The sequence below is a fragment of the Crocodylus siamensis genome, chromosome 4 (genome assembly GCF_052110815.1).
Source record: "Crocodylus siamensis isolate JL-2025a chromosome 4, ASM5211081v1, whole genome shotgun sequence".
NCBI classification, from domain to species: domain Eukaryota; kingdom Metazoa; phylum Chordata; order Crocodylia; family Crocodylidae; genus Crocodylus; species Crocodylus siamensis.
Genome location: NC_143398.1, coordinates 159,525,187 through 159,540,008, shown reverse-complemented (window position 1 = coordinate 159,540,008; position 14,822 = coordinate 159,525,187). Strand labels below are relative to the sequence as shown.

At 54.2% G+C, this 14,822-nt stretch overlaps 1 protein-coding gene and 1 non-coding gene across 2 annotated transcripts in view; both read right to left on the bottom strand.

Annotated features, from left to right (window-relative positions):
• Positions 1–6,315, bottom strand: part of PLXDC1 (plexin domain containing 1) — a 54,709-nt gene extending 48,394 nt beyond the window's left edge. Inside the window, exon 1 of the mRNA XM_090044556.1 lies at positions 5,925–6,315. Coding sequence (XP_089900682.1) covers positions 5,925–6,000 — 76 coding nt within the window. The 5' untranslated portion in view covers positions 6,001–6,315. The remainder of the gene's footprint in view (positions 1–5,924) is intronic.
• Positions 6,316–13,281: 6,966 nt separating this feature from the next.
• Positions 13,282–13,353, bottom strand: TRNAC-GCA (transfer RNA cysteine (anticodon GCA)). Its single transcript has one exon. It is a non-coding gene; the product is annotated as a tRNA-Cys (tRNA).
• Positions 13,354–14,822: the final 1,469 nt, after the last annotated feature.

The window sequence follows — 14,822 nt, the reverse complement described above, 5'->3', positions numbered from 1 at the left end:
GAATGGAGACTCTATCTCCAATCTCACCCAGCCCAGGGAGTGGAGTCTCCTAGGAGGGAAACTGAGGCGCTGAGCAGTGAGAGTTGGAGAAGCAGATATGTTCTGAAATGCCATGTGGGGCTGGGGCTTGGGTCTTTCATCTGAGGAGAGACCAGAGTTCAAATCCACCTGGCCATGGAGGATCAAGGTTCAAGTCTCCCTCCATGCTGGCAGGAGGCTGGACATGTTTACAATGAGCAGAGCCTTTTCCCGATCTTTGGTTTCAATTAGGAGCAGCTCTAACAAGCCTTTGTTACAGGCAGCCCACAGAGGCTCCTATTTCCTCCACCAAACCCCCTTCCAACTGTGGCATTAACTGCTCCATAAAGATTCCCCCCACCGCCCCCGATCTGTAAATGTCAGCCCCAGTCACAGACGCAGCTAGTAAAACATGATTCATTTGGCTTCCTCCCAGCTGCAAAATGGGCCACAGAGACCGCGGCCAAGAGGAGCCTCTTTGATACCCAGGCAACGGGCCCCAGGACACCCAGTGGAAAGTGCCCACCAGTGCCTGTTGCTCTCAGCCCTGGCAGAGTCTCCGCACCCAGGCACTAGGAGAGAACTGCTTTCACCTCAACCCCAGCCCCTGCCAGCTGGTTCATGGCTGAAATGCAGCCAGCTCTGGGGAGGCAAGCAGAAGCTGGGGAGTGGCACACAGCACTGTGGAAAGGGAGGGTGAGAAACAAAGTGCAGGACCCACCTGAGAGGGATGGAGAGGTCTGGAAAGGCACCAGGGAACCCTGCCAGGATCCTCCCCTGCCATGTGCCGCAATATCCAACTGTGAGGTGCCTGTCTGCTGCCAAGCCCAACACCCAGCACCCCCAATCCCACAACACATAGCAGATGGCACCCCCATGCCCACACCAGAGCTACTTCAGAGGCTGGGGGGAGGACTTTGCAAACCAGCTCTCAGGTACCATCCGTGTTGTGTGGTTAAGCCAGGAATCAGCTTGAGCAAGAGCCCCAGTAATTCATGGGCTGCCCTTCCCCCTCACAGGACCTCTCCCCTCTGCAGGGAGCTGCAGCCCCTGTGCTGCATCCGCCCTGCAGCGTCCAGTAATGGCTTCCTCTGAACAGCTTCCCCATCTGTCAGCCTGACACCTCCATGCTCAGGCAGGCCACGGCTTGCCTGTCTCTGCCAGCAGGAGGGGAAGGCAGTGCAGGACTGGGGAGGTGGGGAGCACAGATTGGCAATTGCGTCCAGACCCCTCTCTGCTCACCAGGGCCAGGGTCCCTCCTCAGCACTGCTCTGCTGGTGCCCCTCAGCCCTACCCTGTAGTCCCAACTAGCCCAGTAATGCCAGCTCCCCTGAGGACCCTGCCCAGGTACCCCATGACCCACAAATGGATGCTGTGTGCACCTTATTACAATGGTTTGGCTGGGCCCTGAACTGTGTCCAGTGAGCAGCAGATCCTGATGCCCGAAATGACAGTCACCTCTGGTCAGCCAGGGCCTGAGCCATGATCACTCTGCTTGGGGCTGCTGACAGGGCACAGGAAGGACTCCCAGGGAATAGCCCTGTATCTAGCCAGGTCCCTGTTCAGCTTTGCCAGGTTGTGGCACCTCCCCAGCAGCTTTTTCCCAGGGGTACAGATTTGGAGGGGAGAATGGGGGGTGATACCAGGATGGATCTGTGCTTTGTTTCCCCCATGTCCCTGTAAAGCCCACTTGTGGCACAGACAGCCCTAGTCCAGGCAGCTCCCATTGCCTCCAAACAGGTGACCCCTCCTCAGAGTCGGGATGGATCTAGTCCTGCTTGAAACACACCCTCTCACTTGTGCAGGGCCCCCTCTGCAGCCCTCTCCTCACAGCAAGGAAGAGAATCTGAGCTGGTGGGGAGGAGCTGGCGGGGTGGAGAGCAGCCCCCAAGCCTGCCAGCTGGCCACAAAAGGCATGTTTGAACCCAGCCCAGGCCTCAGCCTGCCACCTTGTGAGCAAGGCCCTCACTTCCAGGCCTGTGTTTGGAAACCTCCCTCTCTGCAGCTTTACTTGGAGGGCTTGGGATGGCATCCTGGGCTGGAGGGGGAGAGGGGCAGGCAGTGTGTGTGTGTGTGGGAGGGGTCTTCCAGCCATCCCCCCAGCCAGGAGCCAACCCTTCTGGAAGGGTGCATCTCTGGAGAGCAGCCCTAGGTGCTCCCAGTTCCCTCTGCTGCCTCATGCAGTTATTTATCGCAGTCTTGAGCAGGCATAAATCACTGTTCACTTGCAAGGGTTATGTTAGGGCACTGGTGCACACGACTACGGGCACATCTACAGGTTGTCCTATGGCAGTGTAGCAACACACTACATTGCCGTACGGCGGCGACCATGTGTAGACATATGGCAACTTAGCAAGTTGTTCCCCAGGTATGGAGTGCGGCTACTGCAACGTAGTGGGGAAATTCAGTTGTGTGCCATGCACATGGCACAGTAACCACGCATACTGTGCCATGCTTTAGTACTTCCAAAAGGAAGTACTAAAGCACAGCAACATGCAGATGCGCCCTATGTGACCACTCGGCCATGCTGATAGCATCCTGGTCTCCCAAACCTGCTGAAGGAGGTGTCCTGGCCAGTTCACTCTCTGCCTCCCCAAAGCTTGAAAGCCCTCAGCTTGCCTCCTACAAACTCCTGAAGGGAAACAGCTATCACCTTTGTGTCCATCCTTCCCAGGGAGTCTTGCTGGACTTCCAACCAATCTCCCTTCAGAGTGACAGGCCATACAGAGGAGTATGGGCTGTCAAGCCAGAAGGGACTGTTTGGCTCAGATGGCTCTGTGGCTTGGCCCCGTTTCCCTCCATTTCCTGGCATGAAGCTCTTAGGGGAGGCAGCGTTAGCAGAGCCCTCTCAGCAGTGCCGGCTTTTCCTGTTTACAGAGAGGGCTCCAGTCTCAGGCTGGGAAAGAGTTGGGATGGGTGACGGACCGGCAGTCTGGAGGCTAACAAGCTTTGGTGTTTTCACAGCAACAGAAAGAGAGAAGCCAGAGAGCAGGGCAGGTATCCCGGACACCAGGCCAAGCCCTGGAGCAGGCGGCAGTGCAGGCGCTCAGGCCAGATGGGCCTTTGAACAGGCGGGTCCCAGAGCAAATGCCTCAGAAATGGCTGGGGCATGGCACAGCTACTGCAACCTCCCACTTAGGGAGCACCAGTAAAGCACCTACCCTCAGCCCCGCAGATGAGTAATCAGGCATTCTCCATCTAGCTAGGGACCATCAGTAATACATATGGTCTTGCAGGCTGGGAGGGGAGGGGGGAATGGGGACTGCCTGTAAATAGCTCTGTTTTTCTCTACGTGTCCTAGATCCAGAGTCATAGAGACTCCAGGGGGGTAATAGCAGAAGGGGACTGTCCTGCCTTTGCTAGCTCACGAGGGTAAGGTGATCAGTGTGAAGGGAATGCAAATGCCATATTTGCCAATGCTGTGCAGGGCAGGGGGGGATGCAGTAACAGGGCAAGCTATGAGGGCTACCACTAAGGCCTGGCTTTGCATTTGGCATGCAGGCTGGAGGGTGAACCTCACACATACATGCGCATATGCATCCATGCACACATGCACATGTGCACACATGCACACATGCACACACATATGCTCCAGACTGCTGCCCGGGCAGGAGGTAAGGAGATCAGAACCCCAGATCCAACACGATGATTGCAGCCAGCCACATTCTTCCCTCCCCTAATGCTCAGCAGGGCCCTGCTCTACCTGGCACCTGTACTTGGGTTAATTCCTCTGCTAATATAAACTGGCATCTGAAGTCAAGGGGGTGGCACTGACTGATGCCACTGGGGGATCATCTCCCTACCTCACACCCTGCAGTGGAATCTCTGGGGGTGGTGGGTACAGGGTAGACTTTCCATCTCTGTCCTTGGAGCAGGCTCCATCACTCCAGCCTCTGGCCCAGAAAGAGGGAGACCTGGCACTGGATTCCAGGCCCATCTGGAATGGGCTCTGGGGGAGCCATTGTGTATGGTGCTGCAGTCAGGAGGAGATGAAGCTGTTCCATCTGTATCCACATGGGCAACACCTAGCCCCAAGACCAGTGCCCTGGTCTGGCCTCACCAACTCCAGTCCTGCCCTGGGCTGCACCCCAGGCCCTGAGGTCAGAAGTGCAGGCTTGGGGAATGCTGGGGGAAACAGGGTAGTGTGAATGAGCCAGGCCTGTTGTCTGTGGCCTGGGAGTGGCTTGTGGTGTTGAAGGGAAGGTAACACAGGCAGGGCAAGCAACATCTGTGTCCATTTCCCAGGCTCCCTGAGACTGCAGGCTACACTGGCTGAAGCTGGCTTGGGAGCTAGGCAGGGGCAATGACTAGGGCAAGCTTCCTCCTACCCATCCATCCCTGGCAGGACCACCAGCCTCAATCCATCCCATCCCTGGCGCCTCTACCAAGGGATCCAGGGAGGGCCCACAGCTGTGCAGGCGCCTAGCCACCAAGGGCTAGATTGAGACCTGCCAACCTTCTCCTGTGACACTTCCAGCAGGCAGAAAAGCTCTGGGGTTACAGCACTGGATTCAGACCTGAAGCCTGGAGGGAAAGTATTCTCCCTCCCATTAGTTGCACCCTCATTCCTGCAGCACCCCCCTTAATAACCCCTATCCCCCTACAGCCAGTCCCCAGGCCCAGCATCAACAAAGGGGGAAATGCCTCTTTTCCTGCTTCCCCTTCCCTCCAGCTGGTGGGACTGAAAAGAAGGGGAGCCCTGTGTTAGAGGCTAGAACAGAGCAGATCAGGTCAGGAAGTGTATCCATGGGGACCCTAGAACCAGCCCCAGAGTCCAATCTAATCCTTCATGCACCTGCTCGTGAAGAAACGTCCTTGTTCTCTCCGTGCCCTCACTAGAACCGTTCGTGCCTGGCATAGAGACCGTCACCCCAAAACACATCACCAGCTGCTGATGGCTTGGACAGAAACAGCCTGTGAGGTGGAACCCTGGCACATGCGCGAACACACTCACACATCCCCCATATCACTGAAATGCAGTCTCTTCTAAGGTGAACACATAAACACTTAAAACGCAACTGTCTTTGGGAAGAAAATCCAGACACCTTCTCTTCCCTGTCACACACACTCACACCACTGAATTCAGCTACTTCTGGGGTGGAACAAACACACACTTTCCATACCCCTGAAATGCAGCCACCTCTGGGGTGGGATCTAACCCACCTGCAATAAGGGACAGTCAGAGCTACGTCTGTGGGCATGAGAATGGCTGGTGGCAGGGAGCTGAGCTGTTGCACAGTGGATGCTATATACCCTCAGCCATGTCCCTGGCCCCTGTGGGTTCCTGTCCCAGCTGTGCTGGTGCTGGCGGAGCCTTGCTTGGGTTTTCTTGTCCCAGCTCAGCAGAGGGGTTGCCCCCAGACAGAACTACTCCTTGCTAGAGACCCCTTGGGACAGGGGAACTAAGTGTGTTTGAGGGGAGGAAGGGAGCATGAGGAAGTGCCGAGAACAAGCCCAGGGAAGTCGCAAAAGACAAGATGCAAAAACATTCATCAATCAGGTACACTTGGGTCATGCACACTTGGGGACACTTGTAGACACTTGCAAGCATGCATAGAGGGACACTTGTGCCCACTCTCAGACACACACTCAGGACACTCATGCATGTTTCTGGGTACACACAATGACCAGGGACATTTGCACTGTGTGCACAGGGACACTGGCACAATCACACTGGCACACAGCATCTCTCTTGGGTGCACATGCCCAGGGAGGGAGGGCACTGGTGTACTCTGTTCCAGAAACACACCTGAATGGACGTTCCTGCTCAGTTCCCCATTCACAAATGACACCCCACACTCTTGCATGCCTCTTCCTTGCATGCCTGTGCCTACCTCCCTGCCCCCACACACAGCTGGCATCACCCCTAGGTAGCAGCTTCCTTGTGGTACTGGGCATAGCCGTACCTGCTCCCTGGTGCATGCTGGCCTCTCCCGCAGCCTCTCGCAGCAGGTACAGCAGAACCAGGACTCCCCATTGCATCTTTGGGGGTGCAGGGTGGGGAGGTCCAGGGCGTGTCTTCCCCTGAGAGCTTGAATCTCCCACGGCACAAACTTTCCCTGGCTCCTCTTCGCCCCTGGGCACCCACTGTCCAGGCTGGGCACCGTGCCACCTCTGCTACTCCAGGGTTTGCAGGAGCTGTGCAAGGCTCAGTAGCACAGACCCCCCATAGACCAACCAGGGGCCAGGAGGTTCAGGGTGCTCAGGAGGATGCAGATGCTGGAGAGATCCCGGTGGCTTGGCTTGCCCGGCACAGGGAACGGCATCTGAGCGAGGGCAGCACGAGTTGGCTGCTGCTGTGGCAGTGAGTGGGGATCAGACTGCTCAACAGAGGCAGAGCAAAAGGAAGGGAGGCAGCAGGAGAGAGCTCATGCCCCCTGGTGGTGTTTCAGTGCTGCTGCCAATGAGGATAGCAGAGCCAGTGACAGGATAGGACTTGGTCCATCAGTGCCCACTGCATCCACTGGAGTCAGCAGCAGCTGGCACCCCCCGGCCCACTACCAAGTGACTCTGCCACTGACTTGCTGGGTGGCCTTGGGCAAATCACTTCACTGTCCCTCATAGGGGCTCCAGGGTTCCATTCTTGGCGCTGGCAGGGGACTGGAATCTAGTGGGTGCGGAGGGGATGGGGGCAGGACATCTTGGTTTTAGTCCTGCTTCTGGGAGGGGATTGGTGGAGCACAGCTAGAGCTGGGAGGCAGGACTCCTGGGTTTAAGGTTGCTGTCTCTGTCTGGGGAAGGGCCTATGAGACCAAAGGGGGACTGAGCCTTGGGGTTGTGCAATCTATCAGCTGGGTCAAGGGGAATCGAGTATCAGGACTCCTGGGTTCTTCTTCTAGTTGTGTGTGGGTTAAAACAAAGGATTCCTGGGTTCTGGGTTCTACCCTCAGCACTGTTCTCTGTCTGATGGCATTCCTCCCCCCTGCTTCTGTTTCCCTAGCTGTATAATGGTGATAACAAACAAACCCATTTTCCACAAGGGGCTTTTCAATCCACAGTTGGACAGGAGCCAGGTGGTTTTATACACACTCTCCACCCAGCACTAGAGCTGGAAAGCAAGCTGCATACCTGGGTCCTTTTACACTGGTGCAAAGTTGCCCACTGAGTCCTCTCATCCCTGGCACAGCTGGGAGTAGGGGGAGCTCCTCGAGGAGCCTTCCTGACCTGAGTGGGCCAACTGATACTTCAGAGCTAGCTGGGGACAGATCAGCCTCAGCACTGAAATCATGAGCTGCTTGTAGCTCAGCCTGGGGTACGTGTGTCCCTGGGAACCCTGGATGAATGTGCCTGAAAGCTTGCAGATAAACACAAGAATTTGTTTGCAAATATCTGGTTGGTCTAATAAAAGATACCACCTCTTCCATGAGTTTTGATTCCTGGGAACCCTGGAACTTTCAGAGCAGGAGACCCCACCTTCTTGGCAGATGTGCCACAAAATAACCCCGCACCTTACCCGAGTGCTGTTCCTCTCCTCTTCTCCTGCTCTATCTGCTGCTCTGCTTCCAATTCCCCCGTCTGTGCTCCACGTCTGTTCTGCTGCTCTGCGTTCTGCTACCCCACCTGTACTCCCTGTCCAATCTGCTGCTCTGCTTCCTGCCCTAACTGCTGCTGTGCTGCCTGTCTCCTCCCTGATCTGCCACACATCACACACAGGGGCTGCCTGTGCCACTTGTGGACCCTGTGCCACAGGTTGGCCACTCCTGTCCCGGATGGGAAATGTAAAGGGAAGCTGTGAAGAATGAGCCACCATTGGGCTGCTGGAGTCCCCAGGGACAGCAGGGACAAAGTGTGACCGTGTATTATCCACATTGCAGGGTCACAGGCACATGGAGCACCACAGTGGAGCCTTCCAAGGGGTTTCTGACCCCAGCCTGAGCTCTTGCCAGCGCAGTGCTGCCCTCTGGTGGCAACGTGGCCCAGCGGACTAGCTAAGGGGGAAATGCGTCCCTCCACACCAGTGTCAGAGCTGGACCCAGCCAGACCCACCTCAAAGGTAGCTTCTATGAGGCAGCCAGAGATGGAGCAGGGACTTCTATGCCTCCCCTCCACCCTCCTGAACTGGGCATAGCTGGGAGCTTCTGCAGAGACCATGGGGCCTCAAGGATGAACAGTACCTGGGGAGACTTCAAAGGGCAGAAGGACAGGCAGACACGTGCACAGACAGACACAGGCCTGAGCTCCTGCAGGCTGTGGGCTTGGGTTCAAAGCATAGACAACCCCACTCCGAGCTGGGGGATGCCTCCTGTGACTGTGCCCTATCTGGCTGGCCTGGCTGACCCCCCTCCAACCCTGCAGCCCCCTCCCCATTACCCACCTCCCTGCCTGGGGCTTTGTGCCAGGCTGGGGCTGCTGGGTCTAAGAAGGAGTGAAATCTCTGGTGCTCCCAGTCCTAACCCAGAGCCTTCCCCTGTGGCCATATGGGGCAGCACATTTAGCCAAGTGTTGGCTGGGCCCTCTGATGATTCCTACTCCCACCAAGACCTGTGGATGAGCCATGACTCTAGACAATGCTCCCATCACTCCTCTGTACCCTACCCCACCCCCCATTTTTGTGAGAGAGGGGATCTGCAACAGAGCATACCCCGTGGAGCCTGATCTGAGGGTCTCTGCATCCACCCGGGCACCAGAACCAGGTCACAGCACCCACAATTGGAGCCAGATATCCCTGCCCCCCAGAGCCAAGAACTGCCTTGGAGAAGTTAGGCCTGGCCTGTGGGAGCTGAACCAGCTAGGACTCCTCCCCTGCATCCTTCACACAAGTTCTGTGGGCCCCCCAGCAGCTGGGAGATGATGGTGCTGGTGCTGGGCTGTGGGATGAAAGGACAAGGATGGATGGAGGGAGCCAGCATCAGAAGAGCACAACCAGTGCCAGTGTGGGGCAAAGAGGTGGATCACCCATTGACCATGCTGGGCTGGGCCTCCTCAAGCCTTCACTAGGAGGAATAATAATCCAGTCTTGGTCCCCCACCTCTCTTCTCAGTGTCTGCCACCAGAAACCCCAGTCACTAGGAAAATAGTCCTTCCCCTCACCCCCCATCAGCACCAGGTTCTGTGCCCATTTCATGGGCATGTTAAATTCTCACTCAGCAGCTGCAGCAGCTTGGAGCTGGGCAGTGTGAGGAGGGCATACCCGGATGAACCCTCCCTGAAGATGCACCTACAGTGACACCAGTGCTGTCACAGCCTGCTAGCCAGCCCTGGGCTCCCCACATATGGCTGAAGACTCCCTGCCATTGCTGGTCCGATCACAGATCTCTCCCAAGCAGAACCTACAACCAGAACGAGCGAGCAGGCTCCATTCCCCACACATGGAAACCACTAAGAACTGGCCACTGGGAAGTGTCCTGCTGGCTGCTAAGAACTTGAAAATCTGCCTGTATGTGTAAGAGACCTCATGAACCCCTGTGTTCCCATTGCCTGCAATGTACAGAGCAGGGAAACTGAGGCATAGATCAGGTCAGTGTCCATAAGGTGCTAGACCCAGTGCCTCTGCCCTTCCCTGTGCTGTGATCATTGAGACAGCCCTCAAGAAACAGAATGTAGTCAATGTACCATCTCTGGAATCATGACAGACTGACAGAGGCTGGAAGCAAACTAAGGTTTCTGTGACCTTTCTGCTACCAGGCCAGCCTCTAACTCCCAGGGGATTCCCCAGCAGATCTCTGAGGCTCCCAGGCTGCTCCTCCTCCCCCAGGGCTCTGGTGATGACTCTGTTGGACATGGGGTCTACCCTGAACCCAGGACACATGGGTTTGGGCACAGCCAGGGCACAGCCCCCAGACCCAAAACCTGCTCTGATCCATGGGGCTTAGTATGTTGCATGGAAACTGACAGCAGTGGGAGACGCTCCCATTCCCTCCTTTTCCTTTTCTCTGGCCATAAATCATTTTATTTTAAGGGTAGGTTAAAAATACCTTTAGCCTGAGCCATTTAGAAGATTGCACCAATGTAGGTCACTGGCATGGGGCTGGCTAATACCTGGCAAGCACAAGAAAGAGGCAGAGGGGCCAAAGCCACAAGCCCTGGCATTGGGGACTAGCTTTATTTGGGATCAGAACTGCCCGTGCCCTGTGGCTTCAGAGCATTTGAGGCTATGGTTCTGGTTCTTGCTTCTGGGCATCTCGATGGGATGAACACACCTTGCAGATACTGCTAGAGGGTAATGGGAGCTTATAACCTCTGTTTCTCCATCCACCTCTCATTACTCATCATTTATACTGTGACGTTGGTCTCCCTGAAGCTCCCTTACTACTTCTTCCCTGGTAGAACAGGGAGGCAGTGGAACAGACTGCCTAGGGAAGCTGTGGACTCTCCATCACTGGAGGTGTTCAGGAAGAGGTTGGAAAGCCACTGGTCAGGGATGATCTAAGCATAGCTTTGCCTATGTTCTACAATGGGGATTTTCCATGCTTCTGGGCTTTGCTGGTTGCCCCCTCCTGTCTTTTCTGCTACATGTGTCAGAGTGTGTTCAAGCCTTCCTCAGAGGCATTGAGTGTTGGCTGCAGCCAGGGCTGGGGATTTTGACTGGAGCATGCCAATGTACCTGCTGGGACTAACCCCCAGAGATTGCTGGCTAGAAGGTCTTGCCTCTGCTCAGGGTAGGACCGATCACCATGTTTAGGATCAGGAGGGACTTTACCCCATAGTCAGCTTGGTATGGACTGTAAGGGTTTTTGTCTTCCTCTGTAGCAGTGGCCCTCTACCTGGGGTCTCTTAAGCATATAGTAATAAACATTTATAGCAGCAGGACATTAGCTGCCATGGTTCCCCTGCTTTACCTGTGGCAGGTTAGGGTGTTATGGCTTGTGTCGTGTCAGGGTTGATGGTAATTTTCTTAAGAGGTTAGATTATGGATTTATACAAGGTGGTTTGGATAGAGCTGATTCTGCCTCAGGCAGGGGGTTGCACTAGAAGACCTCTGGAGGTCGCTCCCTGAACTGCTTCTGTATGATTTCTATGAGAGCTGTATCCATTCACATGTATGCTCCAGCTCCTGGCTACACAGCCCCAGCACCAGTGAACATAGTCTCAGCCTGCACTACAGCCAACCCAACACCAGGCAAGCACAGGCAGACCCTGCCCCCAGCTCCCATGGGACAAAGCCAGTATCTCAGCCAGGTATGGTCTATTAGCCTGGACCCCTCTGGGAAAGGGCACCCATCTTTGAGTGGGCCACAGGCATGGGCCAGCTTGGCAATTTCAGGCCAGGGAGTCCATAGTCTAAGGCCCTGTGCCCACACACCGCTCAGCTCCAACCTAGCCAGACTGTGAGGCAGCGGTAGTGGGCTGGGAAGGGAAGAGTCAAGCACTGACCTCATGTGAGCTGAGGCTGGAGCGGCCTGGGGCTTCTCTGTGAAACCATTTGCAGATTACCACAGAGGGAAACAGAAAAGATAGATCCATCTGTCCAGAATGACAACCCCCCCCCCCCCAAATAAATAAATAAATAAATAAATAAAATAAAAATGCTGACCTGGGCTGTACTGGGTGCATTGCACTGTCCCCAACTTTCTCCCTGGCCACTAGAGACCACTGAGGGGTTGGCACTGCAGAAGGAAGGGGGCCGGATACAGAGCATTATCCGCAGCACAGCACAGCCCAGTTCATCTCAGTGCTGATCCCACAAGCTCATCCAGGACTCACTCGGTGGCTCTGGGCCTTCCTGCCCCAAACCATCTTGGACCAATGAGTCACTGCATCTGAGACAGGAGCAGCTTGTCCCTCACTGCCTCCCTCTCACTTCACCCCTCGCTTGGAGCAAGCCCTGGGACCAGGCCTGCAGGGTATGGAAAGCTGAGGGGCACACAGCCTGGTTCCCCTTCCATCCCTGGTCATAGCCCCATGGAGCTGCCAGTCCCCTGCACCCCCATGCTGCAGCCAGACCAGCTGCCCCTGTCTTCCTCCTCACTGCCCCATGCCTGATTTGGGGTAGGGTTATCAGGAGGGTACCAGAGACAAGGTCAGCTTGGAAGATTTGAAGGAAGCATTTGCTTTGTTCTTGCTGTGAGGCTGGTGGGAGGCAACCTGGCCTGGACCACTGCCTTGTATCCTACCTTCTTTGAGACACAGGCTTTCAGCCTGCTTTACATTCCACTTCTCCCTGGCAAGTCCCAGCCAGGCCAGCCAGCAATGTGCAATCCAGCACTGGCATTTCCAGAGGCAGCTCACCAGCTACATTGCCCTCCTGCCCCCTAGTGCCCAAGACCTAGAATTGCAAGACCTTAGTATCTTCTTATTTCAGAGATGGCAAAGTAGGTCGGGAAATCGCAAAAAATTATCTTTCTTTGCAAGCTTTCGGGCACACGCACTGCTTTTCAGGCTGAGGGAAAATTAAAGATGGTAAGAAGTCCCCAGAGGTAAAAAATAAACTTCATTTTGCACAGAGGAAGCTGAAGGTGGATGTCTGTTCCTCTGGGTCTATGAGAGTTGCTTTGTGCGAGTAGCTCTTTGATGTGTAGATAAGGCAGGATGCTTTCCAAGCCATCTCCTTCCTTTAAAACACTCTTATTTCTCCCCTCCCCAACAAATCCCCAGATGAATGCTATTCTCCTCATTGCATTCTCTTCCTCGTGAGCCTGCACAGTGCCTGGCAGGTTGGTTGGTCCCTGAACCCTACTGCTAGTAATCATGCTATTGCTCCTTTTTTTTTTTCCATTGCAAAAATCACCAGAGGGCTGGAAAGTGGATGAAAAAGAAGATGAAAAGAGTGTGGACCTGACTAGCTTATTCCAAAGCTAAGCAAACACCTAATACCAGAGGGAAGGATACAGACTGAGTTTGTAGAAGATGTGGACTCCCCTAGGTATTGGGGCTTGCTTAGCTCCTTTGCAAATGGAGCAAAGCTACACCTGGACACCCTGCAGGAAGGAGCAATGGGATGGCACTCCTTGAGGGGCAGACTCCGAGAGCGACAGTACGGAAAAGCTTCTGGCAAGATGGGAGTGGGGTGGGGGTTGTTACCTGGCACACTGAACTGACCCAGGCCAAATGCTGGAAGTGAAACCAGTCCACTGCTCCCACAGTAAATGTGACCTCAGTACAGAAACAGGCTTTTGGGGGCTTTTCAGGGTATCTTAGGTTTACAGCTTTGGGGTTTCCAGGGTGTTTTTAAAAGAACTACCCTAAGGAATATTACCCAGAGAAAAGATGGGTATTTTTAAGACCAATATAGATCCTGGGACACTATCAAACAATTGATCTCTGATATATTTACCCCAAAGAACAAGGATGTATGACCATTAAAAAAAGTTACTTCTAAAAATGAGGGGGCACCCGGATTTGAACCGGGGACCTCTTGATCTGCAGTCAAATGCTCTACCACTGAGCTATACCCCCTCCACTTCAGAGCAACGGAGGAAAGCACATTGTTATTTTATACAAACAAGTCTAACCATCTAGTTAATTACTTTATTTCTGTAAGCATATACATATACACCCTTAAGCTGTTGAGGAGGAGGCGTTTGTGTTTGCAAATGTAATGACTCAGCACTGGGAATAGGCAGGAAAGGCTGTACAAATCAGTTGCAGGATACTAAAAATCTAGAGATCCTGATTCTCCTTGGTTTTCCAGCAGGGACCCTTATGATCAGCTTGCCTGCCCTCTTGCAAGGCAAAGGTGGAGAGTCTCCCCAGTGACTCCTGCACTGACTCTCTTAGTTTCTAGCTCAGCTAATAAGTGTCTCCAAACGCAGTTATGAGCCACAGACTGCTGCTGCAAAAACCTGCGGAGCTCTGTGTGTGGACAGTAAGAGGGGTCAGCATGAATGAAGGACCAAAGAAGCCAGATTATGATGCTTGCGTATCCCTAAGTCAGAGCACTTGAGTCTGACCAGCTGCTACCTGACAAGGCCAATCTGAGCTGCAGCTTGGATAGTTCTGACAGGCTCGCCCCAAAGTTTAGGCTCTGAAATTGAACAGCTTCGTGATGAGCTAAAGCAGGGGTGGCCAATGTGTGGCATGCATGCCACAAGTGGCACTGGCTGCCTCTGTGTGTGGCATGCAGTAGATTGGGGACAGGCAGGCAGCACAGCAGCATATCTGGCAGGGAGCAGAAAGCAAAGCAGCAGACTGGGCAGGGAGTACAAAGCAAAGCAGCAAAATCAGCAGAAGGGATCAGAATGGCACTTTGGGAAGGTAAGGGGCCAATCTGTGGCATGCCTACCAAGCAGGCTGCCTGCCACAGCATTAAAGGAAAGCAGATAATCTGTTCCAAGAGGAGCCCATTCATTCATCAAGTGCTTGGGAATAGGCACTAGTAAGGGGAGGAAAAGCAAAGCCTTTAAACCTTCCATGGGGTATGCTCCTCACGGCATGCTTTGGAGCAGTCACAGAGACCATGAAAGCACTTGCATCTGGGAGTTGCACCTCCTAAATTCTCCCAAGGCTTCCCAGTCCCACCCTGGCTGATATGTCTTGCTGTACCAAGGAACGGTCTAGAGATGAGGCCACCACCAGGCTCATCTGATCTGGTTCACTTGATACATTGCCCCTTAGTCATTCATTGCTAAAACCATGGTTGCAATAGAATTAAAGGGTGCAGACAGAAGTGACATTTTTCACCTGATCTAGCCCCAGAAAGTGCTCTACAGCCATAAACAAACACAAGTGAATGGCTGCAGACCTCTTTAAAAGGACCTGATCCTGTGAAAATCATGTAATGAGGATTCAGATGAACACTCTCCAAAACACAGTATGTTCTGTAACTTGCGTCTGTGGAGCTCCCAGCCTGTCGTGTTTTCAGAATGGGAAGGGGGAAAGGGAGCAGAGGGAGTTTGGCCCTGGGCTTTTTCAGCTAGCCCCCCTCC